This window comes from Balaenoptera physalus, assembly GCF_965194825.1.
Source record: "Balaenoptera physalus genome assembly, chromosome: 16".
NCBI classification, from domain to species: Eukaryota; Metazoa; Chordata; class Mammalia; order Artiodactyla; family Balaenopteridae; genus Balaenoptera; species Balaenoptera physalus.
In genome coordinates, this window is record NC_138898.1 from 77,949,319 (window position 1) to 77,965,564 (window position 16,246).

General features: G+C 42.3%; 1 protein-coding gene across 7 annotated transcripts in view; it reads left to right on the forward strand.

Annotated features, from left to right (window-relative positions):
• Positions 1-16,246, forward strand: part of CRCP (CGRP receptor component) — a 98,845-nt gene that overhangs the window by 12,403 nt on the left and 70,196 nt on the right. For 3 of the 7 annotated variants that reach the window (XM_082432464.1, XM_082432466.1, XM_082432467.1), the window contains exons 1-2: positions 5,462-5,577; positions 14,053-14,089. In XM_082432464.1, coding sequence (XP_082288590.1) covers positions 5,570-5,577; positions 14,053-14,089 — 45 coding nt within the window. In that variant the 5' untranslated portion in view covers positions 5,462-5,569. Of the gene's footprint in view, positions 1-5,459; positions 5,578-14,052; positions 14,090-16,246 lie in introns of those variants that run through there. The other 4 variants (XM_082432469.1, XM_082432465.1, XM_082432468.1 and 1 more) reach the window with 3 other exon arrangements.

The following is a 16,246-nucleotide window of genomic DNA, read 5'->3' on the forward strand; positions in this document are numbered from 1 at the left end:
TGAAGAGGGCACAGGTTCAATCCCTGGTCAGGAACTAAGATCCTGCAGGCCACGCGGTGAGGCAAAAAAAAAAAACCCCAAACAAACAAAACAAAACAAACAGGTGTTTCTGCCATGTTTTTTTTTTTGTTTGCTTGTTGTTTTTTAAAAACTATTTATTTATTTAGCTGTGCCGGGTCTTAGATGTGGCACTCGGGATCTTCATTGAGGCATGCGGATCTTTTCAGTTGAACTTTTTAGTTGCACCATGCATTTGGGATCTAGTTCCCCGACCAGGGATCAAACCCGGGCCCCCTGCATTGGGAGCGCAGAGTCTGGACCACCAGGGAGGTCCCTGCCATGGGGTCTTTGTACTTCTTGCTGTTCGGTGTGTGTCACTCCCTCACCTTCTTTATGTCTCTGCTCATATGTCACCTTCTCAGAAAGTGGGGACTTTCCTTGACTACCTTGTTTAAAGGAGCAGTTTGCTCTCCTTCTCTCTCTCGCCTCCTCACCTTTATTTTTCTCCACACCACCTTCACTCTCTGACATACTGTATTTGTCATCTATTTGTTTATTTGCACTTGTCCCTGCACACTAGAATGTGAGTGATTTCTGTCTGTTTTATTTTTTAATGTACTCCGGGTACCTAGAACATTGAAGGAACACAATAAGTATTTGTTAAATGAAAAAAAAAAAAGAATGAATAAATGAGTAAAAATACCCAGCTTGTATGATTTGTTGTGAGAATCTGAGTTAATAATATATGTAAAATCTCGACACTAGGTCTGGCAGCTATACAATCGGGGCTCAATAAATGTGCTTTCATTGCTATTATTATTATTATTTTTTAAATTTTTGGCTGCACGCGGGCTTTCTCTAGTTGCTCTAGGCACGTGGGCTTCAGTAGTTGTGGCACGTGGGCTCAGCAGTTGTGGCTCGCGGGCTCTAGAGCGCAGGCTCAGTAGTTTTGGTGCACAGGTTAGTTGCTTTGCAGCATGTGGGATCTTCCCGGACCAGTGCTCGAACCCGTGTCCCCTGCATTGGCAGGCAGATTCTTAACCACTGCACACCTGGGAAGTCCCTCGTTGCTATTATTGATAATAGTAACTGTGCTCCCAGGAGAAGAGGGAGTCAGGGAGGAAAGGGAGAGGCTCTTACCTCATTACATCTCCTGAGCATCATCCTCAGAAATCCAAAGCTCTGACTCCTGCCTGAGGGAAGAAAAAATTAAGGAAGAAATTTAGAGGTAGCCTGAGGCATTTCCTGTATATAAATAGAACAAGAAACAAAACAACGATAACTAATATTTGTTGAGCTCTAACTGTGTGCCAGGCACTATGCTAAACATATTATATAGTGATCACGTACTTAGATCCTCACAACCACCCTTTGTGGTCAATGCTATAATTACTCCCATTCTGCTGATGAGAATACTGAGTCTGGGAGAGATTAAGTGACTTGCCCCAAAACACCCAGCTAGGAAGTGGCAGAGCTGAGAATGACTACCAGTAGTCTGGCCACGAAGCCTGTGTTCTGTGCAAGCAGCAATAACATCCGTCTGAGGAGCCTTGACCATAGGCAAACCTTCTGTGTCCATCCTCGTTGCCAGCTTGGGGGTCCATGACTGTTCAGACAATGGACCACACCCATTTTCAGCTGAGGGCTGAGTGCTGTACGGAATTTACCTGCCTCGGAAGAATGAAAACCTTGCCCGGCCTCTCTCCCCTAAAATTTCCACCTTGGTACAGCAAAAGAGTCTCGGAAGGGTCTAGTGCAGAACAGGGAGGAATCCCTAATGTTGCCAGGAGAGAGGTGAGGTTGGAGTTGGCCAGAGAACAGTGAGAACCCTGGCTCTGACACTTCCTGACTCCTCTCTGAGCTTCACTTTCCTCTCTGTGAAATGGGCTGATCATAGTGCTTAACTCTGACGACTCCTGAGAGAAGTGAATGCGACCACGCTAACGCCATGCCTGGCATGCATCCCCATAGGGATTTCGTGAGGATTAGATGAGTGTACACATGTGAAGAGCTTACATCAACTCTCTGGCAGCTGGTAAGCCCCCAAGTCTTACTATTCTAGACTCTCCCTGGGTGACTTCACTTTAAAGGCTTCAATTTCTACTTATACCTTCAAAAGCTCTATCTGCTTATTTTCTTCTGAGCTCTAAACCTAAAAGCTTCAGTGTTCAACAGGACATTTCCACTTGGAGGGCACACGGGCTTTGCTCATTCTCTAGCCCTTTGTATGTATTTAATACCTCTGCCTAAAAAGCCAGGTGTTAAGGAAAAGAAAAGTCATTTTCTAGGGTGGTATGATTTGGGTGGCGAAGAACAGAGACTCGTTAGGCAGCCTCAAGTTAGGAAAGTTTCAGGGAGGCCCTGAGTGGGGACACGCCAGGCAGGAATTTCAGCTATGGACTGGCCCAGCTTTGTTGCCTGGGTTACCTGTTGCACAGGCTCCTTCTGGGCAGCCTTCCCTTGGGGGAGGGCCTCTCTCCTGACTACTTGGCTGCCTCCATGCCATAGGTTGGGTGGCTGAATATGGCCCCCAAAGTCTTAGGGTAGCATCCCTTGGAGAACCTGGAGCTTAGCCATTTTATCATGGGGTCCTCAAAGGCACTAGCTTCTCTTCTGTGGAAGCCCATCCCTGAAGCCTTGGCCTTGTGTGTTCCTTCCCACACCCCACTCAAACACCCCTGGCCTTGGGACGTCTCTCCACCTCATTAGTCATTTCCTCCTCTGTTCCATAGCGTCTAAACACAGCATATCGTAGTTATTGATGTCCAGAGCTCGTTCCCAACTAGGCTGTCAGCTAGGCAGGGTAGGAGGTGTGTATTATTCATATTGGTACACTCACCACCGAATGGGCCATCAGTACATGTTTGCTGAGTGAATAACACGATGGGGACTCTCCACATGAATTAGACCAGCTGGGTCTGGGTTGGCATTTTATTTACTTGTTGATTTTTAAAGTAAATTCGTTGTTTTAAAAATATTTTTGTAGGGAGTTGCCTGGCAGTCCAGTGGTGAGGACTTGGCATGTTCACTGCCGTGGCCCTGGGTTCAATCCCTGGTCAGGAAACTAAGATCCCACAGTCTGTGAGGTGTGGCCAAAAAAATTTTTTTCTTTTGTATTGATGGTTTAAAAATAACATGTATATTGAAAAATATTTTTAAAATTCCGAATGTGTAAAATTAAATGTTAAAAATTCCCCTCACTTCTCTTCCAAGCAATCCCCACAGGCAAATACCAGTAAAAATCATTTTAATAGCTTTATTGATATATAATTTGGATAACATACAATTCACCCATTTAGAGTGTACAATTCAGTGTTATTTAGTGTATTCACAGGGATGTGTAATCACTACCACAATCTAATTTTAGGACATTTCTGTTTCCCTCCAAAGAAAGTATCCATCAGCTTTCCTTCACCACCCTAGCCCCTCTCCCAGCCCTAAGCAACCACTAATCCACTTCCTGTCTCTATAGATTTTTTGGCCTATTCTTGGACATTTCATATACATGGAATCATACAGTATGTGTGTCTGGCTTCTTTCACTTAGCATGTTTTTGAGGGTCATCCATGTTGTAGCATGTATCAGTACTCCATTCCTTTTTATTGCCAAATAGTATTCCATTGTATTAATACTGCATATTTCATTTATCCAGTCATGTCACTATTTTTTAAAAAATTAATTAATTAATTTATTTTTGGCTGCGTTGGGTCTTTGTTGCTGTGCGCAGGCTTCCTCTAGTGGCGAGCAGGGGCTACTCTTCGTTGTGGTGCACGGGCTTCTCATTGCGGTGGCTTCTCTTGTTGCGGAGCATGGGCTGTAGGTGCCCAGGCTTCAGTGGTTGTGGCTTGCGGGCTCTAGAGCGCAGGCTCAGTAGTTGTGGCACACGAGCCTAGCTGCTTTGCAGCATGTGGGATCTTCCCAGACCAGGGCTCGAACCCGTGTTCCCTGCACTGGCAGGCGGATTTCCAACCACTGCGCCACCAGGGAAGTCCCAGTCATCAGTCACCATTAACAATTTAATACACCTGTGTATTTGTTCAGATTGCCTGGGTTTGAATCTCTACTGGACAAGTTCCTAGAGAAGGGACTTTTGGTAAATTATAATCTCTCCAAGCTTGGCTCAGTTTCCTCAGTAGTAAAATTTGAATAACAAAGGAATCTACCTCATAGAGTGTCACAGTTGTACTGTCACGGTAATTATTATTTGTTGAGCACTAAGTATGTGCCAGGCATTTTAGGTATCTAACAGACAGATCTATGATTTACACATTAGGGAACTGAGGTTAGGAGAAGTTAGGTAATCTCCCAGGGTTAAACATCCCCTAAGAAAGTGATGGAGGTAAATAGAATCACAGGCTGCCTGCAAAGCCTGCACTGTTACTGTTAATATCACGGAATAGCAAAGCACTTATCAAGGGCCTTGCAAAGAGAATGTGTTTAGTAAATGATCTGATATAACTATTAAAAAGTGGGGGAAAAAGACACCTGCCATTGTTAATTTTTGGCATATTTCCTTCCAGTCTTTAAGAAATATTTCAAACCATACCAAAATTCCAGAAAATAATAGACATCAACATTTCACCTTTTTTTTTTTTTTTAAGAACACAAAATTTAGTAGATTAGGTGGCTCTATCTCCCGTACCCTTAGGTATTTTTTTCCCTATGCTTATTTTTCCTTAGGTTATTAGAGTCACACCACATCATTTTTCATCTTTTAAATCCTATCTTGAGCATTTCCCTATAATATCAAATTATGCTACATGATTTCTCGTGGTCACATATATTGATATTATACTGTATGGTTCAAACATGATTTATCAACTCCTCATTGTTGGGTATTTAGGCTGTCTCCCAGCAAAATTATCATGACACATCGATCTTTCTTCAAGCATCTGATAATTCCCTTTCGACAAATTCCTAGAAAGGCTGGAAGGTCAGAGACTGTGCTTGTCATTCAAGCTCTTTGTACTTTCCTGCCAAATAGCTCTGAAGAATGGGAAATGGGAGAAGGGAGGAGGAGATTTTTTTCCCCCACTTTTTAGAACGTTTTAGTTAATTATAACACACATAGAGAAAAATGCACCTAAGCGTGCAGCTCGCTGAATTTTCAGAAACGGAACACACCGCGTACCCAGCACCCAGGTCCTGAAATAGAGCATTTCCAGCGGCCCCAGGCCGTCTCGCCCCTTGCCATTGCTACTATTCCAGGGGTGGGATTTTAATGCCCAAAGGCCTACTAATACGATTACGTCTTTGGAAATTTACTTTATTCATACTACTTAGATATAACCTAGACCACGAAAACGTGAGCTAAATCCTGTCTGCAAACGCTTAACAGTCTGAAGTCGAGCTGGGCGTAGAGGACAGGGTTCGGACGGCTAGAGGGGCACGCAGGGCTCGCGGCCCCGTCGGGTCCTCCAGGCTCCCGGTGTGCAGCGCGGCGATCCCGGCGTGCACCGCGGCGCGCGGAGACGGCCACAGGGAGCTCGGTGTGGACGCCGGTTGCGGCGGCGGGGCGGTGTGGAGCTCCGCGGGTGCTGTCGGCCGGAGGCGAAGAGGCGGGGTCGACATGGAAGTGTAAGCAGCTCGGGGCGCGTCGCTGGTTTTGGGCAGACGCTCACAGCTGGGGACCGCTAGACCCTGGGAGCCGGGAGACGTGGACCTGGGGCGACCCCTCATCGCGGCTTGTGGGGAGGGCGACGGATCGGGAGGCGGGGGAGGAAGGGGCTCTCGCTCTGGCTCTCCGAACTTTCGCCCCCACGCCCACCGCGTGCCCAGCACGGGGGGCCGAGTGCCACTTGTTTCGGCTGCCTTTCAGGGTGCCTCTTTCCTCCCTCATCCACTCACTAGCACTGCAGGCGTCACGGTGGGGAGCCTGGCCCGGTGTTGGAGCAGGGACTTCGAAGGTATAAAGCCCTGGGTCCGGCCTGGAAGTACTTGGAGGAGAGATGGGTAAATGCTGGGGTAGAGCTTTGCTTAGGGGCAGTGGGCGCCTTTGGAACCCTAACTCCGAACAGGTGCTGTCCAAGTTTGATGAGAAGCATTTAGCTGTTTGTGTGAGTGTGTAGGGAGGGAGTAAAAGCCATTCTAACAGTTTTAACTCCACATGGTCTTTTCCGTGTCTGTTCATTGTACCGGGTGCAAATGGAAGTTTTTGTAGCTACTCTTTTTTTTTTAAAATAAATTTTATTTATTTATTTATTATTATTATTATTTTTTTTTGGCTGTGTTGGGTCTTCGTTTCTGTGCGAGGGCTTTCTCTAGTTGCGGCGAGCGGGGGCCACTCTTCATCGCGGTGCGCGGGCCTCTCACTGTCGCGGCCTCTCTTGTTGCGGAGCACAGGCTCCAGACGCGCAGGCTCAGTAGTTGTGGCTCACGGGCCCAGTTGCTCCGCGGCATGGGGGATCTTCCCAGACCAGGGCTCGAACCCGTGTGCCCTGCATTGGCAGGCAGATTCTCAACCACTGCGCCACCAGGGAAGCCCTGTAGCTACTCTTTATGTGGATTTTTGCACGATTGACGTTAACTTGTAGGCATACTATATTGTGTTCTCTTTGCCACCGATTATTTAATATTGATATTTTCTTTTATGTTCTTTAGCCTCATGTTTAATGTCTACATGTACTACTGTTTTTCAGACTTTTAAAAAAACACGGTGTGTATATGTAACTGAAATGAAAGCTTCATGAGACAATGCTGTATGCAGTACACTCTGATAGTCTCTTTTATTAAAATAGGGTGTAGACCCACTAGATTGATTTTGCAATCCACTAATGGGGGTTAATCTGCAATTTGAAAAAACATGCATAATATTACTCTAGCCCAAGCCGTCATTATCAATTTTTCCCTCTTTATTAAGCATTTCCTGTCAGCATACAAACCAGCTTTAATTTATCTATCTTAAAAGAAAAATCCCTTGTCTGTCCCCACATCCATGTCCGCCTGTTGCTCCCTCTCTGCTTCCTGTCACCAGAAAACTTCTTAGAAATGTTGTTTACCCCCTCATTCTCTCAATCATTCTTTTGGGCTTTCATCCTCACCAGTCTACAGAAATGGGTCTTATGTAGGTTACCTGAGCCTTCCATCTTGTCAAATTCAGAAGTTGATTTTCTGGCCTCAACTTCCTTGATCCCTTAGCAGCAACTGATACAGAAACTCTAGACGCTCTCTTGGCTTTGTGACGTGCTCTCTTGGATTTCCTCCTACATCAAGGACTACTTCTCAGTCTTCTTTCATAGCCCCGCCTTCCTTCCTTGCTTGGCTTCTAAATGTTGAAGTATTTTAGGGCTCAGTCCTGGGACACTTTCTCTCCACATTCCCTTGGTCATTTTACCCATCTGTATGCAAATGATTCCCCAGAATATATTTCTAGCCCTTTTCTCTTATCCATCCAGTTGCTTAAACCAGAAATCTAGCCCTCTTTCCTCACCGCTAAATCCAGTCCATCAGCCAGTCCTGTCATCTCCACGCTCAGAATGTATTTTGAATGCAGCACCATCCCCACTGCTAATTTTGTAGTCCATCATCTCTGGTCCAGATTAAGCAATAGCCTTTGGTTTCCACTCTTGCCCTGCCCTCTCCATTCGTTTTCCACACAGCAGCCAAAGTGAATTAAAATAATAATTGGATCAAATCACTCCCTGTGTAAAAACCCTTCATTGCTTTTCTATGTGCTTAGAGGATATCTGCATTCCTTAGTAGGACTACAAGACCTTATGTAACCTCACCCACTCACCAACCTTGTCTCTTGCCACTGTCCCCTCCCCCAAAGAGACACCCTTTCCACTGGCAGTCAAGTAATTTCAGTAACTCTCCAAGCCCTTGCATTGCTGTTCCCTCTGCCTGGTATACTTTTCCCCCCGTCCTGCCCACTTCTTATCTTTTTGACAGCTCAGGTTGAGTGTCCTTTTTCAATGTTGTTTTCCCTCTTTGGTAAATCCAAAATAAGTCCTGCTTTTTGTCTCTCATAGAACCTTGGTTTACTTTTCCCTTAAATAATTACAAGTTCTGATAATAGATGTATTATAGATGTATTAATAGATGTTTACATGTCTAGTGTATTGTCTCCCTCTTGAGAGTGTAAGTATCATGAAGGCAGGGACCAGTGTCTGTTCCCCTGGTGCTTAGCAGAGCATCTGGCACACAGTAGCCCTTTGGCAAACACAGTCGGCCTTCCGTATTTGCCGGTTTTATAGTCGTGGGTTTCACATCCACAGACACAGAGGGCTGACTGTACTTGTTGAGTGAAGTAATATAACAATACTAAATTAATTTAATAAATTAATAAAAATTAATATAAATTATTTAGCTAGTTTCCTGATTGCTGAGCATATAGATTTTCTGATTTTCCGAAGTGAAATGGTTTCAATCAAGAGTTTTTTCTCCTATATAGTAACCTGTCCACTTCTCCCAAGGAGTCAGTAACTAATCAAGAACTTTGTGGCTAGCAGTTTGTGGGAAAATGAGGTTTTCTGAGGTAGGCATGTGGTTTGGGGGTGGAGGGGCCCCTGGAATAAGACTGTCTGGAGGCCTAATTCTGTTTTTTTTTTTTTGGCCCCAGCATGCGGCATGTTGGATCTTAGTTCCCCGACCAGGGATCGAACCCGTGCCCCCTGCCTTGGAAGGGTGGAGGCCTAACCGCTGGACTGCCAGGGAAGTCCCTGGAGGCCTAATTCTAGTTCTTGCCTGGCCTCCAGCATGAGGTGTAACCTCTGGCAGTGTGTTCCTTAGTATCTTCAGGAGACCCCTAGGTCTCTGAGAGGGCAAACATATTGTACCTCTGTTAGGCATTCCTAGGACCTGCAGTGAGGAGGCGTGGATGGAAAACTCCCCTGAGTTTTTACTACTTTTTTTTCTTCAATCACTGAGTAACTACCTACTGTGTGAATGATACATATAGATAGATATATGCTAGAAGTTTTTTAAAGGTAAGGAATATTTATGCTTTATTTGGTTGAATGATAGACTTTAAAAATAAAAACTTTTTGACCATCACATCAGATAAAAGGATACAAAATATTCATAGCAAAATTAAGTATTTGTATATTAAGGTATTTGCTGTTTGGCTAACTTTGTCTAATGCCTCGGGACTATTTATATGCCTGGAAAACTTTGTGTTCATCCTTTTATTCTTGAACTTAGTATACATAGTTACAGAAAATGGAGTTTCTTCCACATCATCTTTTTGAGATAGTGTCAGAATTTCCTTCTTTTTACAGCTGGAAATACTAAGGTTTAGAGAAGTTAGCTAATAGGTCCTACAGCAATTCAGTAACAGGACTGGAAGGAGGATAATTTGCTAGCTCCTAAGTGAATGCTACAGTTTAAATTGTTCATTGAGTTTGAAGGCTGCTCAGTTTTCTTGGACCTGAGTTTAGTTTTTCAGAACAGGACTTGAATCAGTAACATAGGTTAAACATAGGAGAATTTGAGCAATTCTGTTTGTCATTGTGTTCGTAAGAGTTAACTGTGTGGCAGTTATTAGGCACTGTTTGCTTGGGCTTTTTTGTGCATGTGTGAGCCTCTGAGGAAAGTCTGTCAGTAGATCATTTTGTTCTGTTTATAAAGAATTTGATTTTCCGAAGTAGTTGTTTGTGTCCATTAAATTGACTCAGCAAGTTAAGCAGATTTTACAGGTTAAATTTCAAATAGCACGTCAGCTTCAGTCAGCTAATTCATTACTTAAGGAAATTAAGTGACTGCCTTCCTGTAAGTATAGATTTAGACAATCTTTAAAATTCACTTGGAATATTTGCTTTAAACATCTGTAAGTAAAATCAGTACCATTCTAAGTCCTACAGGCGAGTATGAAGTTAAAAAAACATTGGAGGAGAATGTCCTCAGTTTCAAGTTATACTATTTTTTTTTTTAACTTCATGGAATTCTTTAGTTTTACATCTCCATTTTTCTCAACTTTTTACCTTGAAAAATTTCAAACCCATGGAACAGTTGCAAAAAGAGCATCTCAAGTACCTTTATATCCTTTACCTGGGGTCACCATTTGTTAACATTTTTGATATATCTGCCTTCTCTTTGTTACACATGCCTGCATTCTCTCTCCACACACTTTACTGAACCATTTCAGAGTCGTAGATATGTCATTTTATCAGTCTTAAAAAGACATTCTCCTGTGTAACTGCAATACCATCATCACACCCAGGGAATTTAGTGCTGATATTACCACTATTATTAAAATACAACCTATATTAAAATTTCTCCAATTGTCCTAATAATGTTTTAGCTGGATTTTAAAAAAAAATTGATTCAGGATCCAATCAAGAATCACACATTGCATTTAGTTGTCAAGGTTCTTTAATCTCCTTTACTCTGAGAACAGTTTCTTAGCCTCTTTTTGTGACATTGACATCGTGACAAATGATAGTGATATTTCAAGAATCTAGGCCAGTTGATTTGAAGAAGATTTCTCAGGTTGGGTTTGTCTGATTATATTCTCATAACTACATTTTTTGACAGGATTGCTATAAGGGATGTTTCCTTCTCAGTGCATCACATCATCATTATTGGTGCTGTTAAATTGGATAACTTGATTAAGTTGATGTCTGTCAAATCTCACCATACCCTGTTCTCAACAACCTGCCACTTCGTGGTAGTTACAGTAACTTCTTCAGGATAAAAACTGCCTTCAAAAAAAATTTCCCAATACACATAGTTCATTTAGGACTCAATGAAAGGCAGATACTATACTCATTGACATTTTTCTGAATTAAAGGAATGCCTAGCATATTTTGGCATTTACACCATTAGTATTTAGCTGGGTAAAAAAATTATTTATCTTCCTAATAAAAGAGTCAATGAATAAATCAGCTTCTGCCCACCAGACTACAAGATGCTGTACTTTTTAAACATCCATTGTTCTCCTGGCCCCAAAACACAGGTTCATGAAAATATACATGAAAGAGAGTTCCTTTCCTTCTTTGTATATTGGCTCTAGAAAAGGCAGAAGATGTTCTTTGGATTCTTGCAATTAACAATATTGACTTGGGCAGTGGGGCAGTAATTTGGACGAGACAAGGGCAGATTTCCCAGGGCATGGAATAATCTACATGACAGAGGGGGGCTGTGATTTGGAAATGAAGTTGTCACCGTGGCACCTGGGATGGATCCACTGGCCTTGAGGAAAAATAACATTTGTAATTTTTCTCCACCCTGTTCCAGGAAGGGATGTTTTAGTTCCCCTGAATGTTAGGGCACGAAGGGAGTTGTAATTCAGTTTCAAGCAAAGATAGGAGGAAGCCTTGTGGGCTGACTTCCTGATTAAGTAGGCAAAGATGACATCTGGTTTGATTTGTCATTTTCAATTTTATTTATTTATGGCTGTGTTGGGTCTTCGTTGCTGTGTGCGGGCTTTCTGTAGTTGAGGTGAGCGGGGGCTACTCTTCATTGCGGTGCGTTAGCTTCTCCTTGCGGTGGCTTCTCTTGTTGCGGAGCACGGGCTCTAGGTGTGCGGGCTTCAGTAGTTGTGGCACACGGGCTTAGTTGCTCCGCGGCATGTGGGATCTTCCTGGACCAGGGCTTGAACCTGTGTCCCCTGCATTGGCAGGCAGATTCTTAACCACTGTGCCACCAGGGAAGTCCTGTCATTTTCAGTTTTAAATGAGCCATATCATATACTCTAATTATGCATTATCCTTCCTGTGTTAGGTTCCATTTATTTATTTATTTAAATTTTTAAATTAATTTATTTCTGACTGCGTTGGGTCTTCGTTGCTGCACGCAGGCTTTCTCTAGTTGCGGCGAGCGGGGGCTACTCTTCATTGCAGTGCGTGGGCTTCTCATTGTGGTGGCTTCCCTTGTTGTGGAGCATGGGCTCTAGACGCGCGGGCTTCAGTAGTTGTGGCACTCTGGCTCAGTAGTTGTGGCTCACTGGCCGTAGAATGCAGGTTCAGTAGTTGTGGTGCACAGGCTTAGTTGCTCTGCGGCATGTGGGATCTTCCCAGACCAGGGCTTGAACCCATGTCCCCTGAATTGGCAGGCGGATTCTTAACCACTACGCCACCAGGGAAGTCCCCTTGGTTCCTTTTAAATATGGTATTCTTTGTGACCTGAGTTCCATTGTGGTCATTTGGGCAAAGCAGCACTTTTGTGAAATCCTGACTATTTGTTGAATGACTAGTAGCTTTTGGTAAGCTTCATGTGCTAATTTGATTAAGTGCCGACATTACTGTGCTGATGACCTAAGGCCTAGGTTGAAGCCTGCGTTAACCACCTGCTTGTTTTGCTTTATTTATTGACTGGGGAAACCACCCATCTATTTGGCTCATGTTTTCGAAATTTTGTGTCCTCCTTTTCATCATATAGCCCCATTCCTAGTTTAAGAACAAACAGTAATCTTTGTTGTACCTTATGTCAAGTCCATACTCCTTCCTGAGTTTTTAGGATTCTGCATTACTGGTTTCCATTTGTTCAATCCTGTTTTATTTTTCACAATCCCATAGTTGTTGTCCACTTCAGTTAGGCTTTCTACTGTGTGCCCTTGAGCAAGTTTTTAAATCTCTGAGCCTCAGTTTTCATCATCTCTAAAGAAGGAATCATAATAGCTCCTACATCACAGGGTTTTTAATGAGAATTTAAGTGAGGTGATATCTTTTAACAGTAATAGCCTTCGTTTAGGAGAACCTAATAAGTACCAAGAACTGTGTTACACTTTTAAAATTTGTTTTCCTTTCATCCTCAGAACGGCTTTATGAAGTAGGAAGAAGTGGTGGTTGTGGTGGTAGTAGCCCAGGCAGTAGTGATAATAGATGGTATTTATTGAGCACATACTGTGTTCCAGGTACTTTACCTGTTTCAACTCAATCCTGTAACAATGTTACAAGGTTGGTACTACAGTTGCCGTTTTATAGATGAGGAAATTTAAGCATAGAGAGGTTAAATAACTTGCCCAAATTCACATAGCTAATGGATGGTGGAGCTGGGTTTAGAATCCAGGCTACATTTCTAGGTACTAGTTATCCGCATTTTTTGTTTTATATGGGGATGCTTAGCGGGGGTTAATTAACTCACTGAAAGTCACATACCTTATAAGTGGCAGAGCTGGAATATGAACCCAGATTTGTCTGATTTCAAAACTGTATTCTTTTAAAATTGAAGTATAGTTGATTTACAGTGTTTCAGGTATACAACAAAGTGATTCAGCTATACATACATATATTACGTATATATGTATTCTTTTTCAGGTTCTTTTCCATTATAGATTATTACAAGATATTGACTGTAGTTCCCTGTGCTGTACACTATACAGGTCAAAACTGTATTCTTTATTATACTGTACTGCCTCCAGACTGTTAAAAACAATAAGTGCTTTCTGATGTGATATTGTAGAATGGATCAGTTGTAATTTAATACACATCACATTGCTGTGCTCATTCATACATGAAAGGTGACATTTTGCCTTGATTGACCGTTGCCACTGCTCAACACCTGAACTCTACTTGTTGAGTTGATAGAAAAGATGAACACCTTGGGAGTTTTGTGGGTATCTGGCAGGATTCCAGATGTTGCTGGAATTTCCAGTAGTGATGTTAGTGTTAAGGATCCCATTTCTGGTGATTCAGCAGGAGGACTTGGCTCCCCAAAATGTCAGTAACTGATGGAAGGCAGATGGTACTGTAGAGAGGACGTGGCTGTGGGATGAGGCGGCACTCTGTTTCTCCAGTTAATTCTAGCACCCTCTGTTTATTGACATCTCCCTACTCCTGTGGTTTTGCCGCCGTGTTCTTCCTGTAACTAACTTCCCCTAGATATCTGACTTCTCAACTTCTGCCTACTTGGACCAGGGATAAGTATAGTATTTTAATCACCTACTTGGTGAGGGATATGTGATATACAGTGGCAGTTACATGGAGAATTTGCTCTGAATTTGCCCATCGCCAGCTAAACCAGTAAGACTTAGGACGTTTCTCAGTTTTAGGCTGTAATCCCCAAGTTTCTGAACTGTGCTACTGAATCTTGACAGAGGGATTATTTTGTAGATACTTAATTCCCACAAAGGGATGTGAGCCCAGACTGATGATAATTTACTTTATTTTGCAGGAAGGATGCCAGTGCTGCGCTGCTCAGTAACTATGAGGTAAATAGCTTTGGACTATCGTGTTTTCCTCTCTGATCATTTGCCCTTTGCTTCTGAAGATTATTCAGTTAGTTTTGGTTAGAAATGACTGAATTCATTTGGATTTGCCACTTTAAAATAGGAGAGATGGCACCATCTGGTGGACCTTGGAATAGCCTTAGCTTGGTAAATTATATACAGTAATTCAGGGAAGCTGGGAAGCCTTTAGTTTACTGTAGGCAACCTTCTCCAAATCCCAAAGATTTTAGATCTTCATTTGAGATGCCTTCCTGTGATGGAAGCATCAGTTTTGGAACTGTTTCTGTTTGCAGAAGTTTTCCATTAAAATACTTAACGCCTTTTCCTAATTACCACTCTTTAGCTGTAAAATGCTTTTATAAGTTATTATTTTGATCCTCATAATAGTCTCATAAGTATTAACACATTCATTTTGGAAGTGAGAGTTTAGTGACTCACCATTACGAATAATTTAGTAGGAAGTAACAGATTTGGAATTTGGGGGCTTGAGGATTGGTTGCTGGGGAAAGAAAGGAAAGAAGTTGGTGAGAGGGGAGATAGAACATTATTTTTGCCTACCTTCTATTTTGCCTGGGTGTTGTTTGGTACTAGCAAAACTATCTGATAGGTTAACTCCAGGTATAGAGAAAAACATTCATATATTCACTGTCCATTTTTCTTATGCCAGAGTCTAAACTCAGGAAGACTTATAGGAGATTTGAGTCTCCATTTTGTGATATATGTAGAAGGTAGTAGATTTAACACAGTGGGCCATAATCTTTTCTTCCTAAAGGTTCACCTTAAATGGTTGCTGCTCATAATAGGAAGGAAATGGTTGTTGGTCAAGCCGTTGGCTTTTAGGAACCTCCTTCTCCAGTTTAGACTCTGGACGAGGTGTGTAGTGTTTTATCCATTGGGGAAACATTGCATTAATTGGGTCTTATGCCCCTATTACTGAAAGGAATGACAGGCAGGGGAGGGGCTGCATTGTATCTAGTCGTTACTGTGTTTATGATCCTATGCTTCTCTCAGTTCTCTGGTATAATCTCTAAAACAGGAGAGAGATTTCCTCCCCTGACCCTTCTTAGCACTAATACACATGTGTTTCTACCTTGTGGGGAAAATTTACTTCTAAAGTTGTATAGCATTTTTTCTTTCTTTTTTTTTTTTTTTGTAAACTACTTTTATCGCTTGCTTCATAATTTTTCTTTTCCAGAAATAAAATAGATTTTCATGTTAGAGAAGCAAGATCTTTTAAAATATATATATATATATATTTATTTTAGGAAAATTTTTTAAAATTCAGGTACAGTCAGCATACAACATTTTATTAGTTTCAAGCATACAACATAATGTTTCGATATTTGTATATATTGCAAAATGATTACCACAATAAGTCTACTTAACATCACTCACCATACATAGTTACATAATTCTTTTTTTCTTGTGTTGAGAACTTTTTAAGATTTACTCTTTTAGCAACTTTCAAATATGCAATACAATATTATTAACTGGAGTTGCCATGCTGTACATTATATCCCCATGACTTAGTTTATAACTGGAAGTTTGTAACTTCTGACCACAACTGGAAGTTTGTAACTTCTGACCACCTTCATCCATTTTGCTTACTCCCCCCCGCTGTCTCTGGCAACCATCTGTTCTCTGTATCTATGAGCTTGGTTTCTGGTTTCGGTTTTGTTTTTGTTTTTGTTTTAATTTTTGGCCATGCTGCGTGGCATGCGGGATCTTAGTTCCCTGACCAGGGATCGAACCCACGCCCCCTACAGTGGAAGCATGGAGTCTTAACCACTGGACTGCCAGGGAAGTCGCTTTTTTTTTTTTCTTTTCTTTTTTAGATTCCACGTATAAGTGATACCATTACAGTATTTGTCTTTCTCTGACTTCTTTCACTTAGCATAATGCCCTCAAGTTCCATTCATGTTGTCACAGATGGCAAGATTTCATTCTTTTATTTATTTATTTATTTATTTATTTATGGCTGTGTTGGGTCTTCTTTTCTGTGCGAGGGCTTTCTCTAGTTGTGGCAAGTGGGGGCCACTCTTCATCGTGGTGCGCGGGCCTCTCATTATCACGGCCTCTCTTGTTGCGGACCACAGGCTCCAGACGCGCAGGCTCAGTAATTGTGGCTCACGGGCCTAG